Raw genomic sequence first — 27993 nt, 5'->3', positions numbered from 1 at the left:
CCAATAATATCTTCCAAAAATCACAGTCTGGATTTCAGAATTGTTCTACTGAGAATGCCGTTTATATGAAGTTTTACATGCGTTAAATTACAAAACTACACCAGCTGGTGTTTTCTGTCACCTCTCTAAGGCATTTGACTGTGTGAGTCACAATATTCTCCCACATAAATTAAAGTTTTATGGGATTGATGTTATAGCCAAACAATGAATAATATCATAACTAACCAAAAGAATTCAGAAAGTTGTTCTTAATAGTTTAAGCAATGTAGTCTGAGTACATTATTCTGACTGGGCAGACATCATATGTGGGATTCCCAAAGCATCAATCTTAGCTCCACTATTGTTCCTCAGATATATAAATGATATTCAACGTAATACACAACAACCAGGATTAGTTCTTTTTGCAGATTAAACTAATATTATAATCAATCTGAGCATGCATACAGCAACAGATGAAATGGTAAACGATGTTCTTAAAAGCATCGTTTACTGGTTTTCTGAGAATGGCCTCAGCCTCAGTTTTTTTATTGTATTTTTATTTTTTTTTAATAAAACAAGGACACAACAGATTCAGTTCTGCACATCTAGAGGTACTAAACCAATTTTAAGTACAACACATGTTGACAAAATAACAAATGATAGTTTTTGGTGCCCATATTGATGAGAATTTTGACTGTAAAAAGCACATTTTAGAGCTCCAGAAAGAACTTAGTTCAGCTACATTTGCACTTAGAATCATTGCAAATCTTGGTGAAATACACGTCAGTAAGCTGAAATATTTTGCATATCCTCTTTCGGGAGTAAAGTTCTATGGTAACTCATCTTTAAGAAGAAAGTCTTCATTGCTTCAAAAGATGCTGTAAGGACATCTTGCTGACATCTGTTTAAGGAGTTCGGCAATCTGACTACCGCTTCACGGTATATTTATTCCCTCACACAGTTTGTTGTAAATAATCTATTGCCATTAAAAAAGGAATTGTTCTGAGAAATAGTGAGCTGGTACTCTTTTTGTGGAGTATACAGTGTGTTGACGATATTTGACAAGTTACGTGACAATATTTGGTGTTGAAGGATTGAGTTGCTCTGTGAGACATTCTGAGTCAACATGATTTTAACGCCATTGGGTGTGAGTTTTGATCTGAAGTGTAGTTAATTTTGGAATACATAATTACAGTGAAGAATAAAGGGGATAATGCCTCTAGTTGAGAGCCATCACCTTCCATTTTGCCTTGTAGTTTATGTTGGGGATGTCCAATTTTTCTTTTTTCTTACACAAACTGATTTTAAACTGTAGAATGCAACTTTCTTTACGTCCACTGTCTCACTGAGATGACCAGGTCAGATCTTTCTGTTACAGTCTACAGTATTTATTTTTGTCCTTTGTTAACCAGTACACATTTATATTAGGAAGAACACTGGAAAATTTTCTGCTTCATACCTTTGATAAACAGGATTTGATATGTGAGGAGAATCCTGACCCATGATATTGTGCTCACTTTCATTCCTGTGATGCCCACCTCCCGCTATACTGGAGGCACGCGCTGTTGTGGCAGCGTCAGAACTTACGGGACTCTGCTGGCCTGTAAGTGTTATAAACATGTCATTTCTTTACCGTTCTTTCTCTGAAACTGAATAACATTACAACATATGCAATGGATACACATATATAACTTGGAATCAGAGTTAGTGGCCAACCAGCATTTACTTCCAGTAGAGGCAATAGACACATTTAAAAGTGACAAACTAATTCTACCTTTAGGAACTATCAGTTTCATTGGTTAGAAATGAGAGGACGGTCTGTCAGACCCCAGCATGGGAGGAGCCTGCCTGCAGTGGCAATAAGCAGGAACTGCATCACACTCTCACAATGTCCCGGGGTCTGACTGACCTGCCATTCCTTTCTAACCCATGAAACCGATAGTTCTGAAAGCTAGGACTAGTTTTTCTCTTTTAAATGCATTTGTAACCACTGGCCAGCAATTCTGTATGTTTACAGTTTTCTGTTTCTTAAGTGAATTTCCCATTTGATACAAACATAAAATAATTGGTAGGAGATACCTATGCTGTCACCATTTTCTTTTGTTATGTAGCTCACATTGTCTAAACTGAAAGCATGATTTTTACTGCTAAAATCCAGCTGTAGATCATTGTAACTGTCGCTGTCATCCAGTGGGACACTCATCTGCAGAACCTGAAATGTGAAAAGTGTGTGTTGTACAATGCTGATGTGAGACCTGCATTTTGTTTTCTAGTGAAAGGTCCAGAACCATCAGAATACACAAAACTGAAGCTTTCATCTGTGATGTATACAGCTGTGGCACATCAACTTAATTGTTAGTAGTTAAGGCCCTAGCTATCATTAACCGTTAAGTTGATGAGCCACAGCTGTGTACACTATTATTGTTATTTGTGAATAACTGTGTAATAGAGATTTTAAAAAAAAATAAAACTGACATTATGTCAACAGGGAATTTGTTGCAACAAACATTGGAGAACTACCACACTGCTTATAAAATACCATTTGTTCGAAATCTACACAATCTTACATTACTAGCATCAGTTTGTCTCAAACAGCAATAATTCTGATTTGGTAAAAAGATCAATTGAGAAATAATTCAACCTTAATATAGACTAATAGAGCCTGAAGAACTTATTATTTTCCACCTGCTTCTAGTCTGTCACCAAGTTTCTTAGCGAAAATGAACATTGTACATATATTTAAGAATATCGTTTAATGGAATGGAACATCTGACTTTTAAGGAAGGTAATACAATCAATGTATGTTTTTATATTCCTCTTTAAACTTATCATTCTTACTATAATGGAATATGAATTACTTTACAAAGTACACAGTAATGAGCAACTGAGTCAGCGGTGCCTGCTTTGTTGAAGCAGAGCATTTCTACCGCTATAGAAAATGGAATAGTTCAATTTGTTATTTTATTCACTCATTGCCAGTTCCTGTACTAGCTCTCAGTATGAGATTCAAATACATGATGAGAGAGAGACACACAACACCAGCATACCTGATGGAACCATAATTATGGGACTCCATGTTTCAGAAGATTGTGCGGGCTTTTCACACATCACCGTGTCAAGGATGTATTGAAACTACCTTGATGTGGAAAAAATCTCTGCAGCCGGAATCAACTGCCCCAATGATAAGCATCACCATATACAAAATAATTTTGTCGATTCAACAGAAGACAACAACAACCATCTAGACCCTCTTCCTTGTTACTGATTACAGAAGATACAGCCTCAAATGTGTATGTTTAATCCATGTGAACCTTTGTCAGCTGCATATCACAGGATGCAGATGTCAGTATGGGCAAAGAAGCATTGTTGGGGGATTCTCTATGCTTGTAAGTAGGTCACCTGTTCCAATGGGTACCTAGGACACCCTATGCAAAGAATAGGTAGCCCCTGTCTATTTGTTCAGTAAATGGCTGCATGCTTTGGACACAGGTGATGACATGTTTGAAACAATGTTCCACTGTACCAAAAAATGGAAAATCCAGTATGGAATGTAACAATACGAGAGAAGGAAAGTTGCTACTCACCATATAGCGGAGATGCTGAGCCGCAATAGGCACAATAAAAAGATTCACACAATTCCCTGCAATACATCCTACGTTCCCGTAACCCTCCTGGCCTCAACCTTTGTTAGCCACTGCCGTCACCCATCCAGCCTCCCCCCCCCCCCCCCCCCCCGGCTCCCATTCCAGCACTACACAGCCGTCATTTCACTGCCACACCCAATCTTTTGATTTACTTTTATTTTTATTTCTCTCTTTTCCACTACTTACCCTCTCCTCCCTTCGCACCTTCTCCCCTGTCCTCCATCTAAACTGCAACACTTCACTGTCCGCCACCCCCACCATACTATCCCTCCCCCTCCCCGTCCCAGCCTCCTCCTTACCCCCACCCAGTCACCACTCCCATCATGCACTGGTGCTGCTGCTCACAATGTAGTTTCAGCTCTCTGAGACTGCAGACGTGTGTGCAAGTTGCGCTTGCATGAGTGTGTGTGTGTGCATGTGTGTATGTGTGTCTACTACTGACAAAGGCCTTAATGGCCGAAAGCTATGATTGTGTGAATCTTTTTATTGTGCCTATCGCAACTCAGCATCTCCGCTATATGGTGAGTAGCAACTTTCCTTCTCTCTATTGTTACATTCCACTGTACCAAGGATTTCAAATTGAGCTGTGCAGTACACCAGTGTTTTGCAGCTGGTACGTCTGGCACCTAGTAATGACATCACATTCACCATTCCACTGCTGGGCTCACAACTTATCTTGTTCTCTTCTTTCTGATCTTTCATGCTGCATTACACTACAGTTGCAACACACTACATACAGACTCCTATTTAACAAAACAAAAGAAAAATCCACATGCCCTTCAGCCTTTCTTCACAGTTCGACACACACACACACACACACACACACACACACACACACATACACAAACACACACAGCCCAAGTTGAATTTGCTATAATTTAATAAGTCCAATCATTTACAACTCATTAGCTATATTTAGTTTTCTATATATTTATTGAATATTTCTATATATTGATTGAAAACCTTAAGTATTACACAAACCTGAGTTTCATATTCCTTAAGATTTGGTTCAACAAACACTGGATCATATCTCGGCACAACATACATTCTTTGCATTCTTTCTTTATAAGCTTTGTACCTGTAGAGCAGAAAAAAGTATTGCTTACAGGAACCATTATAGTGAATTTGTTGGTATCATACATTACTAGCACTACACTTATGTAATATATCATTTCACAAAGCTTTCAGAGTACATTAATTAATAGCCCATATTGTTGACTCATGTCTCCTTATGCCATTCTTTGGCGGTTTTTTCTTTATCCTTATTTTAAAAAAAATAAAAATAAAAAAATTGCTTTCAGTTGGTACATACCTCAACCATGAGATGCATATGTATATTGTTCCAGTTCTGCTTCATATTTCTATTTGCTATTCTTCAATGATTGTTTCCTTTACTCTAATAAAAAAAATAACAAACTGCTTTGTATTGGTACATACCTTGACCATGAGATACATATGTATATTATTCCAGCTGAGCCAAGTATGAAGATTATACAAGCGATTATTATGAGAGCATATGGGAAAACATCCCATGAAACAGCTGAACCCTTCTGAAGTTTCATGACCATTAATGGACCATGTATCCCACTGGTTGTGGCTCGAAGAGTACTACCGATATCTCTCGTAATACTTGATTTCACAGCAGCATCCATTATTGACCTAAAAAATTTCAAAAACTGTCACTTACATCAAGGATTAAAACCAAATAAAAATTATTTTGTAATTCAAACAACTATAGCAAGAAAAAGAGTCCTGGAAAATGCCATGTTTGGTAGGAGAGCTAGATACAAGTGGTCAGCAGTTATACTGAGGTTGTCTACGGCTTTTACGGCACACTCGAGGAGTCTCCTTGAATTGGAATAGGCTCTTTCAATGGTTGTGACATGGATCATAAAGTTATTGGGCAAATACCACGACACATTCTGAATAATCTTAATACCAATGTTATCAAATTAGCAGATTCTTCTGCTAACACTAACTGGACAGTGAAATAATGTGATGAACTCGGGAACAAAGAAGTGAAGATGGTTAAGCACCACATTACCACAATGAGACTATTCACACTTCCACAGAATGTTTCAGCAAGCATTGTGCTGAAAGAGAATGTACGAAACTACAACCTTCACCCTCCTGAATGGTTGGGTTCATCTTTGGTGAACCTGTTTTGGGGAGTTAGACACTTTGTGGTATATATCTAGCAGCATGTGGGTATAATAGTTTCTTACAAAAATGTCAAAGTAAGATTTTGGTAACAAAGCTTCAGGCAACAAAGCATTTTAAAAATGATCGAACTTCGAACGCAATGACATTTATTGGGAACTGTGATCAATCGGCATCACAGGTATCTGATGCTGCCAGACAATAAGTGTCTACTGAAACAACTTACTCCAACATTTTGTAACTTAGTTAGGGTGCTATACAAATTTTTATCATATAATTTTTTCATCATATTCAATGCAGCCAGATGATGTCACTGACAACTACTGATATTTTTATAGGAGCCCAATTGCCATTTTCAAGGCATAACTGTAACAAGTAAGTGCTGTGCAAGGGAATTTAAAACCTTGGTTTGCACATGAAGTCTGGAAAGGTAAAACACACACACACACACACACACACGCAGAGAGAGAGAGAAACACACACACACACACACACACACACACACACACACACACACACATACACACACACACACTACCAAAGATGATGTCTCTGCAAACTTAAGTTTTAAATTTGTTTGCATAGGGCTTTTTTGCTCCAGTTATGCCTCGAAAATGGCAGGAAGTGCTCCTGTCAAAATATCGGCAGTTGTTGATGATATTATTCGGCTGCAGTCCCGTAAGTTATTTGAATGTTCTACACAATCTGAAACTTCTGTCTCATCTTTTAACACTGGCTCAGAGTGGGGGGGCTTATGAGAAAATACACAGGCATACCTAAGCTAATATACATGTTACTGTTTGAGAGATAACAGAACCATTTTGTACATGTTGGCATTATGTTATTGGCTATAATCTGGATTATTTTTTTAAAATCTTTTGTCAAATAAGTTGATCAGGACATTGCTGGATACTTTTAGGCACACACTATCATATGAGAAATCAAATGTTGCTTTAATTATAACTTTCAAAATGTGGTAGGTTTTTCTTAGTAATTAGATAAACAATTCTGTGCACTAGTTTTTTAATGTCAGTCATAGTATTTGTACAACAATTTTTTAAATTTATTTCTATGATACATAACTATTTTTAGTTCACACAAATACAAATAAATCTGAGAGTAATGCACTCTGAAAAATTTTGTAACAAAGGAAGTAACGATGTACTATTTTCAAATTCTGTAGCAAATTTCACCTTTTTATCTGCAATGGTTATGCAGAAAATGAAGGTTGGAGGAAATACAGAAAAAAAATTTATTAGCATTTATGCCAGAAATAAGCACTGTAATGGTGGCCATTACCAAACATTTGGTCTCTTTGGCCTTGTGTAGCTCTTTTCTTCTAGTCTGATCCTTGTGGCATGCCCTTTTTGCAATATCCTTCACTGACATTTCAGAACTAGCAATATGCACCTCATCAGTCTTCTTCTGTAGGTTTTCAGTTAAGCAACCTGCATCAAATCCTAGCCTCATACAGGTCTGGATTCTTCAAATGTTACCACCATTGAACACCAGACGAGCATCATAAGAGGAAATTTTACCAACAGTAGTTTAGCAAACTGTTATCTTTCGGTGTCTCTTCCAAATGTCATCATTAAAGCTTTCATTTGGGTTTTGTATTCCATCATGGGTGCATTTCTTTAATAAAATGTAATTAACCACACCATAAATGGGCTCAAAGTCTTCTGTACTCTATTGATGCCATCTCTGATGGTAGGAAATAATAAAATTTCACAAACGAGGACAGAGTTGTGAAGAAAAGGAAGCAAGTCACTGCACACTCATTGAAACTACAGGGCTTTTACATCATTTGTAGCATGAATTAAATTGTGAAAGTTGAAGTCAGTATTTCCACCATGCTACAAAACTAACTGGTTGATAAAAAAATTCAACATTTTTTATCTATATTACATACATCCTCCCTCAAAGGGATCAAAACTTTGGTTATTGCTGGATATGGCCATGGTATTGAAGACAAACAATTTAAGCAGCTGAAAAGTATTTGCGCTTATTCTGACACAAATAGTGTTAACACTCAATGATATTTCGGTAGGTCAGCCAGTTGCCATTTTCTACTGTGCATAGATGAAATATTGTATGTGGTGGGAAATGATGACTGGCTAAACAGCTGACAATATCATTGAGTATCCTGTATGCAAGGATAATTTCAAGATTCACAATGTTGTTAAGCATTATTTTGATTATGCATAATGTTTACATATCACTTTCTAACACTCTCACATCAAGTACCAGTAGTTTGTAAATATTTTCAGTCAGTAGTTTTAAAAAAATAAATTAAATTTTTTTTGAAAAATAAGCAGAATAGCCGACCAACCAAATCAACAGGAATTGGGAAATTGGTCTTTCGTTCGCACTAAGTAATTAAGAAATACAAGGATGATATTACTTGAAAATACTGGAGATAAAACAAAATGGACATCAGCTAAAATACCTAGCTACTGACAAAAGATAGAAGAACAGCTTCTGAGACTTTTAAAAGCTTTTGAATTTCAAGTATTGATTGTTACAAGTTTCTTCTTCAACCAAACATAGAAAGGGAAAAGTATGGAGATATTTTCCAAACTTGGTGAAAGCATAATGGTGGACTTGCAGGGACCAGCAACATTAAACATGTGGTTACTGATTTTGAGAAGAACTACTTTGATTCATGATATTACAATCTATGGCCAGAGTGGTATGAACACTCATTGTGTGTGCTCGCTTGTATAAATGTATATTCTTAACAGAAATAAAGTGCTTCATTTCTATTTTTGGTTGTGTGCTGATGATCTCTAGCCATTGATTCACCATAGGAATAGAAATTGCCACACTGGTGACCCCTGACGCCTTCCATTTGATTGTGTTTTTGTGTGATTCTTTTACCCCTTTGCGACTAAACTTACACAATGTATCAGCTACAGTTTTGTGATTCAGACTCTGACATGGGAGCACAGGTAGTCCTTTCTGATAGTGACACTCCTACCATATAGCCTGACTCACGTGCCCCTACCAGCTCGCCTCGACCACTAATGTGAACTCCACCCTCTCCAGCTCACAGCCACCTTAGCAGGAACTGCATACAGGACAACAAGCCCATTTCCACACTGTGCCACAATACCCTAATTTCATCCCATACCGAATCAAACAAAAGACATCTTTGCTTTTCCCAGTGCTACTGCAGCAGACGTAGATACATAATGTGGACTACATGCTCACTTCTCCCACTACACATAGACATCCTGTTGCGCATTCCTCGCACTAACAACATTCCAATTTTTCATGACCAAGGTCACATCATCCATGACAACCACCTTGTGTGCCACCTGTGGACAGAGTATCCCCCCCCCCCCCCCACACACGCACACACACAAACCTCAGGCAACACACCAGTTTCTGCATCCACCCAGCCATCGCCGTTCTGACACTGTCACTCGCCTCTCCCTCTGACATCGCAACAGATGCCAGTCAGATGTTTTCCTAAACCATTTCACCTGCAGAAGGTGAATTCCAAAATGTGGTTCACCTCAGTCGATAACCTGGTGGACATTCGTGCAATTCTGGATGACGACGCGTGTTTCATGTTTGTTAGCCACTTAGACGACGAATCGGACCCTGTCAGTGACCTGCTACTGAATCCGCCAGCTCAACATAAATATGGTACCGCTCAGTCCCACAGTACTGAACACCTGTCACAACCGGATGCCAAAGCAATTTATTACAGCACTCGTTATGTACAGCTGCAGGATTGAACCCCGTCTCAACTGTAACACCACCTCCACCCCAAGTCAACCTGAGCAGCTCCCTGATGTCACACTGTGGACCCTGCAGCTGGTTAAATTGCTGTTTGACCTTCAAGTATATCTCTTGTCTCACAAGTCTATTAAGAAACTCTGTCTTGCTGACTGTGCACACAGCTTTATCTGACATCACCAGCTCATTCCCTCCGGCAGCTCCCCCACAGATACAAATGGTTGGCAACACTTCTCCTTACTCCTGCTCCAATCCAGTTGCTTCGTCACACTGCCGGTAGCAGTTGCACGTGTGGCACGTGCTCCCGGCAGCTACGTCCAGTGCCACCTGGTGGTCAAGTTCCAGGACTACCTGCACCACCAGCACCTGCCTCCCATTCTCCTCCGATAGCTAAGTGAGCACACAGTGCCCCAAGCAGCTCGGGTGACACAAAGCAGACGTGGCATCCCGTGTACCCATTATGTCAGTACCACGAAACTTTTGGCGACTCTGCACGGTGTCGTCATCCACTGTGTGCTTACTCGAACTCGGGCAATGAGTCCATCTAGGTGCCACGACTGGCAGTAACACTGTTGGGTGCCACCCCCCTACTCAGTTAACATACATGCTGCATCCTCCCATGGGCAGGCTCTACGTTTTTGATCCTACCAGCACCCTCTACTACCTCACATCCTCCACAGTTCTCTGCATTTCCAGGGAAGTTGGAGGGGAGGCCTGTGTGGCCACCACCAACACTGAACATGTGGTGATTGACTTTGAGAACAACTACTTTTATTCGTGACATATCGATCTTTGACCCAGTCGGGTATGAACACCAATAGTCTGCATTTGCTTGTATTGCTGTATGTTTTTAATAGTAATAAAGCACTTCATTTCTGCATTCAGTTATGTGTTGGTGATCTCCTCTGCCCAACGATGCACAGTGGGAATAGAAATTGCCACAGATTCTTCATCAAGTGAGATGGGATGGAACTCTATAGTGAAATGCTACTGAAACTTATAAAAAGATTAAAATTTTAAATTCCTGATATAAGCCCGTTTTCCAGCAATTGTAGTGTTTTTCTTACTTCATCTGAATATCTGTAAAGTGCAGGAACAATAAAGTAGAAATAATAAGTTTTAATCTAACCTCAGTACTCTGCTACTGTTTCTTTCCAGAATTGTTTCAGTTTCAGGATCTACTGCATAGAACCAAACATCGGTCCCATCTTTGTCTATTTCAATTGTGCTATTACTGCCAAGAAACTGTCTGGAGTCTACTTTCTCAATTCCAATAATCAAGTTTGTGTGGTCCTCCAGGACACTAGCAATTTTATTCTCCTCATTCTGTATAGTTTCCGGTTTGGCATCATCGATCACTAGTATCAGTCGATTCCGATCGGTAATGAGGTTTATCTGAAAATAAGATGAGGTATAAATTGGTATCTCACTACTACAGTCAAAAGAAATTATTTTAACACTAAACTCATCTGGAAAATTATCAATTTTTTTATCTTCTAGAATTGTTATGAACAGCCAAGGCATGTCTGGAACACTTACCACGACAGGAACTGTTTCAGTATTGCTGTCTTGCTCTGATGTGGGGTTGTCACGAGCTTCTACAGTGAACCGGAAGGGCAGCCCCACATCATTGTCAAATAATTTCTTGCTTTTGATTATGCTTGAATCCATAGCAAAATATTCTGATCCTTTATCACTTGCCAAAATTCGGTATTCAACTTTTCCATACTTCCCACTATCTTTGTCTTCAGCCTGCGATGTTAACAGAAAAATGAATAAGTAAAATAACATTTTAACAAATATTGGAACATGTGTAAACATCAAAGACCAATCTATGCTATCAGTGTAACACTGTAGCTACTTGTATGGTGCCCAAGAAAAACTTATCCTTCAAGCAGTGTTCCTTCCTTCCTCTTTCAAGATCGCTGTCCCTCAACTTTTGGTTAACAATCAAGCAAGCAAATTACAATGAGGCCTTTTCTAATTGAAACAGTAATGATCTTGCTACCATATCTCCTCACTCTGTATGATACTGTTCTATTGGTGTGTACATGTAATAGAATGCTCATGAATTTTTAATACCACAAAGAGCTCAGTGACACAGAGAAAAATAACTGTTACGAGCACAGTACATGTGATGCACTAACTATTAGGCATACTCCATGTCATTCCAGCCAGAGCACTTTCCTTTAACTGCGCTTGGAACATACGTTTGGAAGCCTGGGCCAGACTCCACTGATTGCTAGCAGAGTGTAGAAGCAATCACTATGTTAATGAATACGCTCCAAGGTGGATGAATGGAGAGTCAAATAGCAGTCATATACAGAATGTTTTGTTATTCACGATAGAAAGATATGTTAACATTGTGTGGATCTACAAGCATTCAGTGATAGTGTTTTGCCATACTTAACTGTTGCTCATAGAGCTGGTCTCCAAACATGGACGAACAGCAACAATTAGTAGCATAGTGGATGGTACTCGTTCTGCCCATAAGTATCTGCAGCCATTGTTTTGCACAGGGATTGCCATGGACTGAGCAACAATTATTCTAATGTATGACCATTTTTGTTTCTAATTTTTTTTACAGAGTATTTGTGGAAAGCATGGGCCACATCTGGTAATGGAGGTGCAGAAATGTTCCAACCAGTAGGCTTATACAATGTTATATCAATTTCAGAGTTACATAATACCATCTATGAACAACTGTATGAAGATGGAGTTCTACATCTTTAAAAACAATGATATGTTGTAGATATTTCAAAGTAAAAATAAAGACAGCTGGTTGGAACATGTTAAACATTTATTGTTAATAAATGCAACTGAAGTCTTGACAGTTTCATTTATCAAAATGGATCACACAAATGTGGATGAGTTTTAATTTAGTCCTATATTTCTGTGAATTTGCAGTCTCATTAAGTACGTCTATAGACTACTTAAGGAATTGTTCACTATATCACAGTACTGTCTTCTAAATTCTAAGCATGGTCTAAAGCTAATGAAGATGTTATTTTTGTTTCTTTTGAAGTGATGAAATTATCAGCTAAACTAAAGAAGAACAAAATAACGTGGTGATAACAACTGAACTCGAATACTGGAATGACAGTATTTCTGTCATAGCCTCCCCAGGAGTTTTAAGAACAAATGACTACCCTCCACTACAGGATACAGCTATCACTGAGAACACAAAATGAAAGATTTAGAGGAGCTTTAAGTGCATGAGAAAGGGAATAACAGCAGTAAAGGCAAACACGGGTGAGAAGGCCTTACTGAAGAATATGAAACAGATGTGATTGTGATGTATATTGGAATATGGAACATCTCCTGATCTCTCATAACTGTTCTAGCAAATGTACTCTCAATGAATTGTAGCACTGAAGCATGAGACCACTGGATAAAGCCCAATTTTGGGCTGAATATTTTGGAGCTCCAAAAACAAAAAAGTGCAGTAAAGAGCAAAATCTGGGGAAAATAGCGCAATAGAGGAATGACACTTTAGGCAATAAAGATGTGGTGTTTTCAGCAGAAAAGGTGGGACCCAATTACAGGTGCAATTTTTTTATGGAATGCATATATAAGACATTTAATGACAAAATTCTCAAGCATTGAAAAAAATCTATAAAGTTCATCTTTCAACAGACAGAACTACTCCAGTCACTCACCCACAAAACTGTTAAAATAAATAACATTCAACATTTCAATGTTCTGTGATGTTTCACCCATGTACGATCAGCAAATACACTGGTGCCCAAAATTAAATCAACAAATGGAAATTTTGCAAGGTAGCATTTATTTTGCTACAAAACAGTATAAACAGGTGATAGTAAAGTAGAAACAATGTATAGAATACAGAACATAAACAACTGCAACATGTATAACAGTATACAAAAAATGTTCTTCATTTTTTACAACTTAACGGATTTGCGCACACATTTCTGTGACAATACTGCTGACATTTAACAAGGATGTCACTGTGAAACTTCTTCTGGATGTCCAGTAGTCGTTTAGCAAAACTAAGCTGTGGGCTATCTGTAACTCTCCCGAAATCGCATTGCTCCTGGGAAACAGTAAAGGCATCGGATTTGCTTTCCAACAGGTATTCTGCAGACCCCTTAATAAGATAATCCCACTAGTGTTCAGTAGTTCCTCTGCATAAAACGGCTGCTGGCCTATTGCAGGTGTCTCGATGATGTCGTTGGAGTCTTTCAGTGAGTGCCTTTCTATGGGGTGTGACCACTTCTGGCAGCAATACAGGCCTGACAACAATTATGCACACTGTGAAAGATGTCATCAATCTCATGTTGAGGCAATAACGCCCTTTCTTCCAACAAAGCTGCTCGCAAGTCTTCGAGAGTGGTTAGTGGGCGCCAACGTGATGCAACCTGTGTCCCTAGTGCATCCCAGACATGCTCTACGGGACTGAAAGTAGGAGAGTCATCAGGCCACGCCATGCATGCAATATCTTCTGTTTACAAGAAAACATTAACTGCATGTGCTGCATGAGGTCGAGCATTATTGTCCATCAAGATAAAGTCTGGGCCCACAGCACCTCACAACAACTGCACATGAGGTCCCAAGATCTCATCACAATACCTACACCAGTTAAACCTTACCATTTCACCCATACAATTTCATGAAGAGGCGTCTGTGTGGTCAACATAATCCCTGCCCACACCATTAGGGATCCTCCTCGATATCACTCTCTTTCCACAATGTTTGGGACCCAAAATCATGTTCCACGTTCCCTCCAGATGTGAATCCATCGAGAATTGTTCTCCAGACCAAATTGGGCTCATATGTGACAAGAACACTGGCCCACTGCTCGACCGTCCAGGTGGCATGTGAATGACTCAACTCTAGACATTCCCTTCTGTGAAGAAGCATCAGAGGTACATGTAAATTAGGTCTCCAACAATAAAGGCCACTCTGTGGAAGCCTTCTGCACATGGTTTGCTTTAATACAACACATTTAGTAGATGCTGCGAGGTCAGATGCCACCTGCCATGCAGTTCTAAGGTGGTACCATCATGCCCTTACAGCCATAAATGGTTCTCTCTTTCTGATGTCACACATGGTCGGCTCTGTTCTGGTCTTTGGTATACAGTTTCGGTCTCTGTAAACTGTCACCACATCTGAGAAACAACAGAATGATTTAGATTAAGCCATCAGGCCATATCATATTGTGACTGTTCTGCTTCCATTCTTCCTATGGCCCTCCACTGCAGAGTATGGTAGGCATCTTCCCTATGCCATATTGCAGAGTCTGTGGCTGTGTACACAGCAATAGTAGATTTGGGACTACTCAGCAAACACTAGCACCTTTTATAGGTACCCTAACATCGTTGTTGGCGTGGTTGTCCACTGTCCAGAATGCCATCTTCTGTGCAGAACATGATTGTATGGACATCTGTTGACAATTTGTATCATGAATTAGACACAGGAGGTGGAAATAGTGGTTTGTTGCTTTAATTTTGGACACAAGTGTATTTACAATCAGATAATGTGTTCTACATCACAGACACAGAGGTGTGTACCTTGTTTCCAAACAGTAATCAGCATCCTTGCTCATTGGCACATCCTCCACATCAGGGTTTCTGGATCGCAATTGTCTGAGCTTCTGTTTTCAAATGCCTTCCAGTGCATCCTTCACATCTGTCAGAATGATCCACTATGCTTCCTTCCCTAGCTACTCTTTCTCTAATTTGATCATGGATGCTGACAGAATGAACAGTCTCTGTATAACATCACATTTGTATTGCAGTTCTTCTTTAACTGATAATGCTTTGGGCTCTCTGACAGCTGAAGAGTCATCTGACAAAGCATCTAAAAACTTGCACACAGCCCAAACATTATTGACAATAGACAATTAAGCTTTCAATCAAGTATCCCATCTAGTAATGTTGGGGGGAAGGATGGATACTCTGCAAATCACACTCAAGTGCCTGGCAGAGGGTTCATCGAACTACCTTCACAATAATTCTCTGTCATTCCCATCTCAAACAGCACACAGAAAAAACAAACATCTACATCTTTCTGTACGAGCTCTGCTTTCCCTTATTTTATTATGATGATCATTTCTCCCAATGTATGTCAGCATCAACAAATTATTTCTGCATTCGGAGGAGAAAGTTGGAAATTGAAATTTCATAAGAAATTCTGCCACAATGAAAATGCCTTTGTTTTAAGGATTTCCATCCCAAATCCATTATCATGCCATGACACTCTCTCCCCTATTTCGTGATAACACAATATTTCAGCTGGTGCCATCCATCCATCTTCAGGTGAGTGTCCGCCACTGGAAACTGCAGGTTTCCGGCATCGGCTTTATAGCAAAAATTGGCACGGAAATATACGCACATTGGCGCCCGTTACAGGAGCGTCCTCTATTGAAACCTGAACCCTCTGCAAATACTGTTCTATCTGCAGCACGCAGATGTGTGCGTAAATGTGAAAGTACATGCCCAACCTTTATCAGAATGCGCACTTACATCACTAAAACCAGACATCAGATGCCACAAGATGTGTCATTATGAATAAACTGTTTTCTCTCAGAAGAAATCAAAGAGACCACTGGGTCCAAGCCTTGTCCAGTTGAAAGCTGCCATCATGATTCATAAGATTTTGTGTAGACGTATTTCCACAGATTCTTTAATTACCGAATCCCAAAAAGTTCTCCCTGGGGCCAAGATTTTTGTGACCCATAGAATGTCTTGTGGTAATACAATGCTCAGCTCCAGCCAACTTACTGGGCTGTGCTAATTTTCAATGCACCTTTCATGTACTGTGCGTATTCGTCTTACCTATGTCAGCTTTGCTGCACTGGCAAGGAACTTTGTAGATCGTGACCTTACGCAGACCCAGATCGTATTTTACCGAACCGAGAAGGGCACTAATATTCACTGGTGGCTGGAAGATTACTTTAACTTAGATGTTTCCTTAGGACCCTGACTACTTCAGATGAAAGGAACACCCTGGACTTGAACAGCTCCTTATGTATGTCATGGGCGGTCACGTTTCATCCTCCTTAGCACTGTGCTAATCTGGTGTGGAGAGTAACCATTACCTTTGAACACTGACTGTAGATGTTCTAGCTCCTTTGTAAGGCTGTCTCCGTGCCTGGTGCACCGACATTCTAAGATTCCAGAATGAGATTTTCACTCTGCAGCGGAGTGTGCGCTGATATGAAACTTCCTGGCAGATTAAAACTGTGTGCCCGACCGAGACTCGAACTCGGGACCTTTGCCTTTCGCAAAGGTCCCGAGTTCGAGTCTCGGTCGGGCACACAGTTTTAATCTGCCAGGAAGTTTCATTCTAAGATTCCATTAGTTTGTGAAAGGTGATGGCAGCTCAATGCTTGGAGATAAAGGTTTATATGTGTGGGCTTACGATAGTCAGAATGCCCTAATGATCCATCCACCTTCCTAATAACCAAGAAGTCCAAAAAAAGGTAAGAAACCATCCTTATCTATTTTTATTGTAAACTGGATGTTTTTGTGAATTGAGTTCAGATGTTGCAAGAAGTGTGACAGTTCTTCACTGTGGGGCCACACTACAAAAGTGTCCTGTCACCTACTTATCACTCTCACTTTTAAGTTCTATTGAATCAAGTGTCCTTTACTCAAAGTCTTACATAAAAAAAGTTTGCTATCAAAGGACTGAGAGGACTTCCCATGGCAACACCATCAGTCTGCTCAAAATATCCATTGTTAAATAAAAAGTAGATTGAGGAAAGGACACGATGAAAATGTGCTATTATATCGGCCATGACGTTACTGCTGATGAGTGACAAAGAGTCCGTAAGAGAAACCTTAAAAGTGAGATGATATTGAAGCTCACTACTAAGTCAGTTTCACAGAGTTGAAGTGACTTCAGTTTATTGATATTCAGCCAAGTTGCGAACATGATGTGTGCACTTCCCCACAAAAGGTCACAGTAGGTACATGGGGGTGTCAATATTACTGATGATCGGCCATAACGGAAGATCTTTTTTACGAATCTTCGGGAGACCATATAACCTGGGTGGCAAAGGGCAATGAATCTTAGTCTTTTGGGCACTTCTTGTGGAACAGAAGAAGAATTCAGCAGTGTTGATGTTTTCCTTTCCACTTTCCTGTGGGTCTTTGTCAATCTTCCGGTACATTGGTTCACTCAGCAAGTTATAAATCTTCTACTCATAAAGCCCAAGTGGCAACAACATGGTGACATTTCCCTTTCTGCTGGTAAGACCACCGCGTGAGAACTTTCTCATACATTTTGTACTGCGGCCCTTTCCATGGCAGACACATTACTCTTCTAAGGTGGAGCTTTCACGAGTGCACAACATGCTTCATGTCTTATTTCTTCTGCAGCATCATTAGGAAGAGGTCTCACAGCTTCCTCAACAGCACTAATAAAATCAGTCAGTGCAGGGTTCTCAGCGTAGGGGTGAAGTTCGGGCCTTTCCCGTGCACAGACAGTGTTATTTTGTCCAAACCTCATCCGTTAAATTGCCACGGAGTGTCGAAAAGTATCTCCTTGTGGTAACGGTGCTGACTGTCGGGAGAACTTCAGAAACTGTCTCGATGTATTCCTTACAGACACAGTCCGATTTTGCCCGGGTCACTTAGTCCGCCTATGCCCAGGAAAGTGACGGGCAGGCTGGATGCAATATCTGTATGCATACGAAACAGCTGTTTCGATATGGTATCCAGTTCACAGCAAGTAAAATGGATCCTTTCCTTCACTAGTGCTAGACTCACCTTTTGTGTAATGAATTTCACAGAGGCGATCTGGATAAAATGTCTCACTCTGGGAAACTTTGGAATAATGCCACTGTCCTGACACTTCAGTAAAAAACCACAGAGAACTTAACAATCTCACTCTCTAATTGTGTAGTTTGTCTGACTTCTGGATTTGAAGTGAAATCGCCACCCCAAAGAGGTGTCTGATGGGAGAATTATGTGCCAGCAGTATTTTCACAGAAAGGCACTTACACAAAAACTCCAACCGTGTTGTCAAGACGCTCGCAGTAGGCGGGCAGCCATCTTATGGGAGAGGCAATAACTGAACGTCAGTAGGAGTGCCGTACTAGCACGTCTGCAGTATGCCTGTTGTAAAGCAAATTGGATGTAATTGCTGTTTCCAGGAGCAAGGCGATTGGGAAAGAGTTGCAGAAAGCCCTCAGCTTAGTCTCGCAAAAAGACTACCGGACATCCAGAAGAAGTTCCACGGTGATTCTCTTGCTAAATGTCAGCAGCACTGTCACAGAAAGGCACTTGCGGAAATACTCCAACAGTGTCATATAGATGGTTGTCGGAGGACAGTAACTGTCTTAAGGGAGACAATAACTCGATGCCAGATGAGAGTATCATATTGAGATCTCTGCAGAATGCATATTGTGTTGCAGTGGCAAAGCGATTTCTACATCCCAGAAGCAATGTGATGGAGAGTCCGCTGCAGTAAGCTACGCGCCGTGTCTCAGAGACAGATCATTGGATGCCCAGAGAGGTTCTATTGGGAGATCCTGGCTTAATGACTGCACCATTACCATAGCAAGGCATTTGCAGAAATATTCCAACAGTGTCGCAGACACACTTGCTGTCAGCCAGCAGCCGTGGGATGGAGAGGCAATTCGTAAAGGGCAGCCATAATGCTATGGTGGGGCATCTGCAGAATGTCTGTAGTGGGCTGACGGCGAAGCATCCTGTGCATCCCAGCACCGGTGTGAGGGAGCGAGGGTTACAGTAAGCCAGCAGTTGTGCTGCGGTTATGAACTACTGGACACCCACAAGAGGTTCACGATGAGACCGTAGCCGAATGCCAGCAGCAGTGTCATAGAAATACGCTATCACCGTGTCTCCGGCAGTGTCATAGAGACGTATGCAATAGGCCAGCACCCGTGTGATGGAATGGCAATTCTGGAGGGGCAGCATTAGTGTGATGGTGAGGCATCTGCAGAATGCTTATAGTAGTGCAGTGGTGAGGCAATTTCTGTGTACCTGCAGCAATATGATGGAAAGAGTTTTACAGTAAGCTAGCAGCTTTGTCTCGCAGACAGATTATTCCACACCCACAAGAGGTTCCACGGTGAGACCCTTTCTAAATACCATCAGCATTAGCGTAGAAGGGCACTTGCAGAAATACTCCGACAGTGTCGTGAAGACACTCGTAATAGGCCAGCAGCCGTGTCATGGAGAGGAAGTGACATAACGCTAGCAGGAGTCTCGTATTGAGGCATCCCAGAATGACTATTCTATTGCAATGAAAAAGCAGTTACTTTGTATGAGTATCAATGTGATGGGAAGAGAGTTACAGCAAGCCATCAGTTCTGCATCACAGAAAGACTGCTGCACACGCAGAAGACATTCCGTGGTGACACTCTAGCAGAATGTCAGTGGCAGTCTCAGAGAAACACACTTGCAGAATGACTACAGCAGTGTCATAGAGACACTTCCTATAGACCAGTACCTGTGAGATGGAGAGGTGATTCCTGTGGGGCAGCATAGTGTCACGGTGAGGTGTCTGCAGAATGACTGTAGTAGTCCGACGGTGAAGCTACTTCTGTGTCCCATCGTCAATGTGATGGAATGAGGGTCGCAGTAAGCCAGCAGCTGTGCCTCAGTTACAAACTACTGGACACCCAGATATGGTTCCATGGTGAGAATGTTGCAGAGAGATAGGAGCCATGCAGACTTCAGCAGTGTGATGGATAGACATTTGCAGTTGCCCAGAAATGGTGAGATGGAGAAGCACATCTTGATCGGCAACAGGTATGTCATTGAGAGGCATCTGTAGAATGCATATAGTAGTGCAAACTAAACTAAACTCTGCCCAAACAGGCTCTGAAGGCCCAATGGTAACAACCGCCTGGCTTGTCATCCTCAGCCCTCGAGCATCACCGGATACAGATACGGAGAGTCCCACCGGCCATATGACAATTAACAAGACTGGAACTACTACTTCTCAATCAAGTAGCTCCTAGTTTGCCTCACAAGGGCTAAGTGATAGTAGTGCAAAGGCAAAGCAATTTTAGTGTCCCAGCAACAATGAGATGGTACACAGGTTGCAGTAAGTTAGAAATTGTGCTTTGGAGACAGACGATTGGACACCCAGAAAAGGTTCCCTTGGTGAAACCCTTGCTAAATGCCAGCAGCATTCACATAGAAGGGCACTTGCAGAACTACTCCAACAATGTTGTCAAGATACTAGCAGTAGGCTAGCAGTAGCGTTGTACAGAGGCAATAACTGAACACCACCAGGAGTGTCATATTAAGACATCTGCAGAACGCCTGTAGTATTGCCCTGGTGAAGCAATTTCTACATCCCAGACTCAACGTGTTTTATCGAGTGTTACAGTAAGCCGTCAGATGTGACTCGGTTACAGACTACTGGACACACAGATGTGGTTCAACGATGAGATCGTTGCAGAATAGTAGGAGCCGTTGCACACTTCAGAAGTGTGATGGATTGAGATTTTCTGTTGCACAGAAATGATAAGATGGAGAAGCATTTCTAGAACAGCAACAACAGTGTCACTGAGAGTCATCTGCAGAATCCCTGTATTAGTGTAAAGGTGAAGCAATATTAGTGTCCCAGCAACAATGAGATGGCACAAGAGTTACAGTAAGCAACCAACTGTGTCTCTGAGGCACGTTGTTGGGCACACAGACAAGGTTCCATTATGAGACCCTTGCTAAATGCCAGCAGCAATCTCATAGATATGCACATGCAGAAATACTAGAACAATGTCGTTCAGACACTTGTAGTAGGCCAACAGTCATGTTATGGAGAGGTATAACTGAGCGCCAGCAGATTTGTCATATTAAGGTGTTTGCAGAATGCCTATTCTACTGCATGGCAAAGTGATTACTGCTTCCCAGGAGCAATGCAAGGGGGAGAGATTTACAGAAGGCCTTTGCCTTATTCTCCCAAAAAGGCTACTGGACGTGCAGAAGAGGTTCTATTTTGATACCCTTGCTAAATGTCGGCAGCATTGTCATAGAAAGGCACTTACTGAAATACTCCTACAGCCTCATGGAGATGCTTGTAGTAGGAGACTAGCCGGGTTGTGGGAGGTAATAACTGAACACCAATGGGCTGCAATATTGATCCATCTGGCTGCTGGCATACTAATCCATCACTGATGGAGAGGCATTTCCTGAGGGGCAGAATGACTATTCTATTGCAATGGTGATGCAGTTATTGTGTACGAGTATCGAGGTGACGGGGAGAGAGTTACAGAAGAAATCAGTTTCGTATCACAGAAAGACTGCTGGACATGCAGAAGATAGTCCATGGTGAGACCCTAGCAGAATTCCAGAAGCAGTGTCAGAGAAATGCATTTGCAGATTGACTCCAGCAGTGTCATAGAGACACTTGCTGTCAGCCAACACCCATCAGATAGAGAAGTGATTCCTGAAAAGCAGCATTGTTTCATTGTGAGGTGTCTGCAGATCGACTGTATTAGTCTGATAGCAATGCAAGTTCTGTGTCCCACAGTCAATGTGAGGGAGCGAGGTTACAGTAAGCCGGTAGCTGTGCCTCAGTTACAAATGGGCACCCAGATGTGATTTCACAGTGAGAATATTGCAGAGTGATAGAAGCTGTCACAGACTCCAGCAGTGTGTTGGAGAGACACTGTAGTAACCCATAAAATGTTGAGATGGAAAAGAATTTCTAGAACAGCAACTACAGTGTCATTGAGAGACCTCTGCAGAATGTCTGTGGTAGTGCAATGTCAAAGCAATTATGGTGTCCCAGCAGCAATGAGATGGCACAAGATTTAAAGTAGGCTAGCAGCTGTGTATCAGACAGTTTATTGGACACCCAGAACACATTTTGTTGTGAGACCCTTGCTAAATGCGAGCAGCACATTCACAGAAAGGCACTCACTGAAAGACTCCGACGACATCGTCGAGACACCTGCAATAGGCCAGCAGCCGTCTTATGCAGAGGTACTACTGAACACTAGTGGGATTATCTTATTAAGGGGTCTGCAGAATACCTGTTGCAAAGCAAATCCGATGGCTTTACTGTTTCCCAGGAGCAATGCGATGGGGGGAGAGTTACAGATAGCCCACAGCTTAGTTTTGCTAAAAGACTACTGGACATCCAGAAGAAGTTTCACAGTGACATCCTTGTTGAATGTCAGCAGTATTGTCATAGAAAGGCACTTGCAGAAATACCCTAATTGTGTCATGGAGCCACATTAAGGGAGGTAATAACTGAACCCCCGTGGGAGTGTCATATTGAGCTGTCTACAGAATGTCTATTGTATTGTAATGGCAAAATGATTTCCATGTCCCAGCAGCAATGTGACGGAGGGAGTGTTACAGCAAGCTACACGATGTGCCTTGAAACCGGAATATTGAACATCCAGAAGAGGTTCCATTGTGAGAACCTTGTTAAATGCTGACAGCATTATCATAGTAAAACACTGGCAGAAATACTACAGCAGTCATAGAGACACTTACCAGCACCCATGAGATTGAGAGGTGATTCCTGAAGAGCAGGCATAATGTTGTGGTGAGGTGACTGCAGAATACCCACAGTTGTCTGATGGCGAAGCTACTTCTATGTCCCAGCACCAATGTGAGGATAGGAGGGCTATGGTAAGCCTGGTGCTGTGCCTGTGTTATGAACTACTGGACATCTAGATGTGGTTTCGTGGTGAGAACACGGCAGAATGATAGGAGTCGTCAAAGACTTCAGCATTGTGTTTGACTGGAAACAGTGAGGTAGAGAAGCATTTCTAGAATGGCAACAAGAGTATCAACAAGAGTCCTCCACAGAATGTCTATGGTTGTGCAATGGTGAAGCTATTGTGGTATAGCAGCAGCAATGAGATGGTGTGAGTTTTACAGTAAGCTAGCAACTGTGCCTCGGAGGCAGTTTATTGGACACCCAGAACAGGTTCCACGGTGATGTCCTTGCTATATGCAGGAAGCATTCTCACAGAAAGGCACACACAGAAATACCCCAACAATGTTGTCGAGACACTTGCGGTAGTCCGGCAGCTGTGTTACAGAGAGGCAATAATGACGCAACCAGTCGTATTAAAGCTTCTGCAGAATACCAATTGTAAAGCATATCCAATGTGATTATTGTTCCCCTTATTGTTCCCCAGGAGCAATGCAATGGAGAGACTGTTACAGAAAGCCTTCAGCCTAGCCTAACAAAAAAGGCTACTGGATGTCCAGAAGAGATTCCATTGTGAGACCCTTGCAAAATGTCAGCAGCACTGTCACAGAAAGACAATTGCAGAAATACTTCAGCAGTGTCGTACCGACACTTGCCGTAGGCCAGCACCCGTGAGATGGAGAAGGGAATTCCTGAGAGGCAGCATTAGTATCATATTAAAGCGTCTGCAGAATGCCAGGTGTAACGCAAAACCGGTGCGATTACTGTTTCCCGGGAGCAATGCGATGGGGAGAGATGTACAGAAAGCCTTCAGTTTAGTCTCACAAAAAGATTACTCGACATCCGGAAGAGGTTCCACGGAGACACCTCACTAATTTCTCCCCAGCATTTTCATAGAAAAGCAAGTGCAGAAATACTCCAACTGTGTCACAAAGATACTTGTAGTACGCCATTAGCCATATTACGGGAGGCAATAACTGAATACCAATGGGAGTTTTATATTGAGCCCTCCGCAGAATGCCTACTGTATTGCAACGGTGAAGCGATTTCTGTGTCCCGGCAGCAATGTGACGGAGAGAGTGTTACGGTAAGCTACACGCAGTGACTCGGAGACAGATTATTAAAACTCAGAAGAGGTTCCACGGTGAGACCCTAGCCTAATGTAAGCAGCAGTATAAAAGGAATACACGTGTAGAATGATTCCGGAAGTGTGATAGAGACTCTTTCAGTATCCCAGAGCTGTGAGACGGAGAGGAAATTCCAGAGGACAGCATTACTGTCACGACAAGGCGTCTGCAGAGAACTGTCAGTAGTGCGACGCTGAAGCAATTTCTGTGTCCTGGTGTCAATCTGAGTGTCCGAGGGTCACAGTAAGTGGCAACTGTGTCTCGGTTGCAAACTACTGGACATCCTGAAAAGGTCCTGTGGTGAGATAGTAGCTGAATGCCAGCAGCAGAATCGTAGAAATACACTAGCAGAGTGACTCCCACAGTGTCATACAGACACACGCAACACGCAATACGGCCCTCGTTGTACGGAGAGGCATTTCGTGAGGGCAGCATCAGTGTCACGGTGAGGTGTTGAATGCCTACAGTGGTGCAACGGCAATGAAATTTATACGTCCCAGCAGCAATGTAACAGAGAGAGTGTTACAGTAAGATAGCAGCTTTGCCTCGGAGACAGATTACTGGATACCCGAAAGGAGGTTCCACGGTGAGACTCTTCCTAGTTGCCAGCAGCATTAGCACAGAAGGGCACTCGCAGAAATACTCCGACAGTGTAGAAGCGACACTCGCAGTACCCCAGCAGCCATGCCATGGAGAGGCAATAACGTAACGGTAGCGTCCGTGTCGTACTGAGGTGTCTGCGGAAATACTGTTATATTGCAGTGGCGAAGCAATTACTGTGTCCCAGAAGTGAATGGTGCAGAGAGAGTTACGGCGAGCCGTCGGCCTCGTCTCGCAGGAGGACTGCTGGACGTCCGGAAGGTGTTCCACGCTGAGACCCTTGTGGAATGGCAGCAGCAATCTCAGAGAACCACACTCGCTCCAAGATTCCGACAATTGCGTAGGGACACTTGCTGTAGGCCAGCATCCCTGAGATGGAGAGGTGATTCCTGAAGGTCAGCCACAGTATCACGGTGAGGCATCTGCAGCACGGATGTAGTAGTCTAACGGTGAAGCAATTTCTGTGTCCCAGTCTCGATGTGTCGGTACGAGGGTTACAGTACACCAACAGCCGTTCCTCGGTTACGGACTACTGGACACCCGCGTGTGATTCGATGGAGAGATCGTTGCAGAACGGTCGGAGACGTCACACACTCCGACAGTGTGACGGAGAGACATTTGCAGTAGCCCAGAAACTGTGAGATGGAGAAGCATATGTAGAACAGCAAAAGGAGTGTGATTGAGAGGCATCTGCAGAATGCCAATAGTAGTGTAACGACGAGGCAATTTTACTGTCCCGGCAGCAATAAGATGGCGCAGAATTGTAGTGAGCTAGCAGGTGTGCTTTGGCGAAAGATTATCGGATGATCAGAAGAGGTTTCGTGGTGAGACCTTTGTCAAATGCCAGCAGCACAGCGTCTGTGTGAGGGAGCGAGGGATAACCCTTTAACTGCTCCCAACGCGTGCGCCTTTGTACCTGTCCCCGTGTGCTCCGAACGTGTTTATGTGCGCCACCAGTCCTTCTACCTGGTACTCCGGACGTGTCTACGTGTCTACACATTCAGAGTACCAGGTAGAAGGACTGGTGACGCACGTAAACACGTTCGGAGCACACGGGAACAGGTACGGAGGTGTGCACATTAACACGTGCAGAGCAGTTAAAGGGTTAAAGGAAGCCGGCAGGTGTGCCAGATATGGTTGCGTGGCAGGAATGTTGCAGAATGATAGGAGCCATCAAAGACTTCAGCAGTGTGATTGACATTCGCAGTTGTCGAGAAACGACAAGACTGAGAAGCATTTCTAGAACTGCAACAGGATGTCATTGGCAAGCATGTGCAGAATTCCTACAGTAGTGCAAAGGCAAAGCAATTTTAGTGTCCCAGCAATGAGATGGCACGAGTGTTAGAGTAAGTTAGCAACTGTGCCTCGAGGACAGATTACTGGCCACCTACGTGAGGTTCCGTCGTGAGACCGTTGCTAAATACCAGCTGCACACACAGAAAGGCGCTTGCAGAAATATTCCAAGAATGTTGTCGAGGTACTTGCACCAGCTGGTGTGGCCGAGCGGTTCTAGGCGCTACGGTCTGGAACCGCGCGACTGCTACGGTCGCAGGTTCGAGTCCTGCCTCGGGCGTGGATGTGTGTGATGTCCTTAGGTTAGTTAGGTTTAAGTAGTTCTAAGTTCTAGGGGGCTGATGACCTTAGAAGTTAAGTCCCATAGGGCTCAGAGCCATTTGAATCATTTTTTGAGATACTTGCAGTAGGCCAGCAGCTGTGTTATGGAGAGGCAATAACTGAACGTCTCCAGGAGTGTCATATTAAGGTTTCTGCAGAATGCCAGCTGTAAAGAAAATCCAGTGCAATTAATGTTTGGCAGGGGCAATGCAATGGGGAGAGAGCTACAGAAAGCCACACATATTTAACAGAACACACAAATACAATATTTCCAGAGATGTGAAAAGCTTTGTCTAATAATTTCAAACAAATGTCAGAAGAATCTAATCACAAATTTGTGGAAGAAAATATTGTTGATGGAAGGTGCAAAAGATAATGTGCACTGCAGTTCTGCACATAAAATGAGTGATGCAAAGGATGAATAACAACCAGAAATAGTGAGGTCAGAAGCAGATGAGCAAATAATATGCGACATCTGTGAAGTAATCACTGGAAGAACCGATGTAATTGACAAGGCCTCAAATTACATCAATGTTGTGTTACATTAGGAGGCTGATCTGCCACCGCAAGAAGCAGTTGTGCCATGATGTGAAGTTGTAGATGGGGATAGCAGCAGCACTGCAACAGAATGTGTCAATCCCAGCTCGTCAGTAATTGATCGAAATGAGATACCTGATGTGGGACAGTGCAGGGTCAAAATGTCACATGTTGCAACACAATTACAGAATGCATCATTTGACACAGTACTGGTAAATTCATTGCTCACAAATGTTAGACTGTTATGTGATGCAGACAATACAAGAAACATAAGGTCACGTAAAAGACGAAAATGGCAGGGATGCACTCACACCAGAAAACACACTTGTAAATTTAAATTGGTTCATGCCAGAGGGCACAAAATGTTTGGATACAAGAAGGAATGATTTGACATCAAGTATAAAGTCAGACACAGAAAATTTGTCAGTGATCAAATGGAAAAAAGAATCAGACATAGATGTGATGTCAGAGAGTTTGTATTAGTTTTGTGTCAACCCAAAGCTTTGACAAGTGTGGAAAAATGTGAGGGAAAAGTGATAAGCTGTACAGTTGGATTTCATACAGAGGATAAATTCAAGTAAGAAACTGAGATATTTATTCAGACAGATCAGCAGTGGATATAAATAAGTTGAGCTACAGTTGTGGTATTATTTTGAGATATGTATAATGAATGGTAACGTCAATGTTTGATAAGTACAGGCCATGATAATTTAGTAAGATGATAACACTCACAGCATGTTTCCATAAGTGGGAAATATCATAAAATTGCACAGGTAGCATTAGAATACATGCGATAAATTCCAGGAATGAGAGATAAGAACATACTATAAGATTTTTATAGTAGTAACCCATCTGGACCACGGGAGTGAAATATTATTGTAAGTTATTATTTTGTTGATGAAGTGTTGGTTGTGATGAAATAAGTAATGTAAGAGGAACATACCTTTGGAAAAGAAGCATCATCATTGATA

General features: G+C 41.9%; 1 protein-coding gene across 2 annotated transcripts in view; it reads right to left on the bottom strand.

Moving 5' to 3' along the window:
• The window catches only part of LOC126195036 (cadherin-99C), a 643316-nt gene that overhangs the window by 11652 nt on the left and 603671 nt on the right, over positions 1-27993 (bottom strand). For both annotated transcript variants that reach the window (XM_049933479.1, XM_049933480.1), the window contains 6 exons: positions 11070-11282; positions 10660-10925; positions 5061-5282; positions 4605-4701; positions 2059-2191; positions 1439-1580 (listed from right to left, as the gene is read on the bottom strand). In XM_049933479.1, the coding sequence (XP_049789436.1) occupies positions 1439-1580; positions 2059-2191; positions 4605-4701; positions 5061-5282; positions 10660-10925; positions 11070-11282 (1073 nt within the window). The remainder of the gene's footprint in view (positions 1-1438; positions 1581-2058; positions 2192-4604; positions 4702-5060; positions 5283-10659; positions 10926-11069; positions 11283-27993) is intronic.

The sequence above is a fragment of the Schistocerca nitens genome, chromosome 7 (assembly GCF_023898315.1).
Source record: "Schistocerca nitens isolate TAMUIC-IGC-003100 chromosome 7, iqSchNite1.1, whole genome shotgun sequence".
NCBI classification, from domain to species: domain Eukaryota; kingdom Metazoa; phylum Arthropoda; class Insecta; order Orthoptera; family Acrididae; genus Schistocerca; species Schistocerca nitens.
Note: the sequence above shows the minus strand (reverse complement) of the source record. Positions and strands in the feature narration are given on the sequence as shown.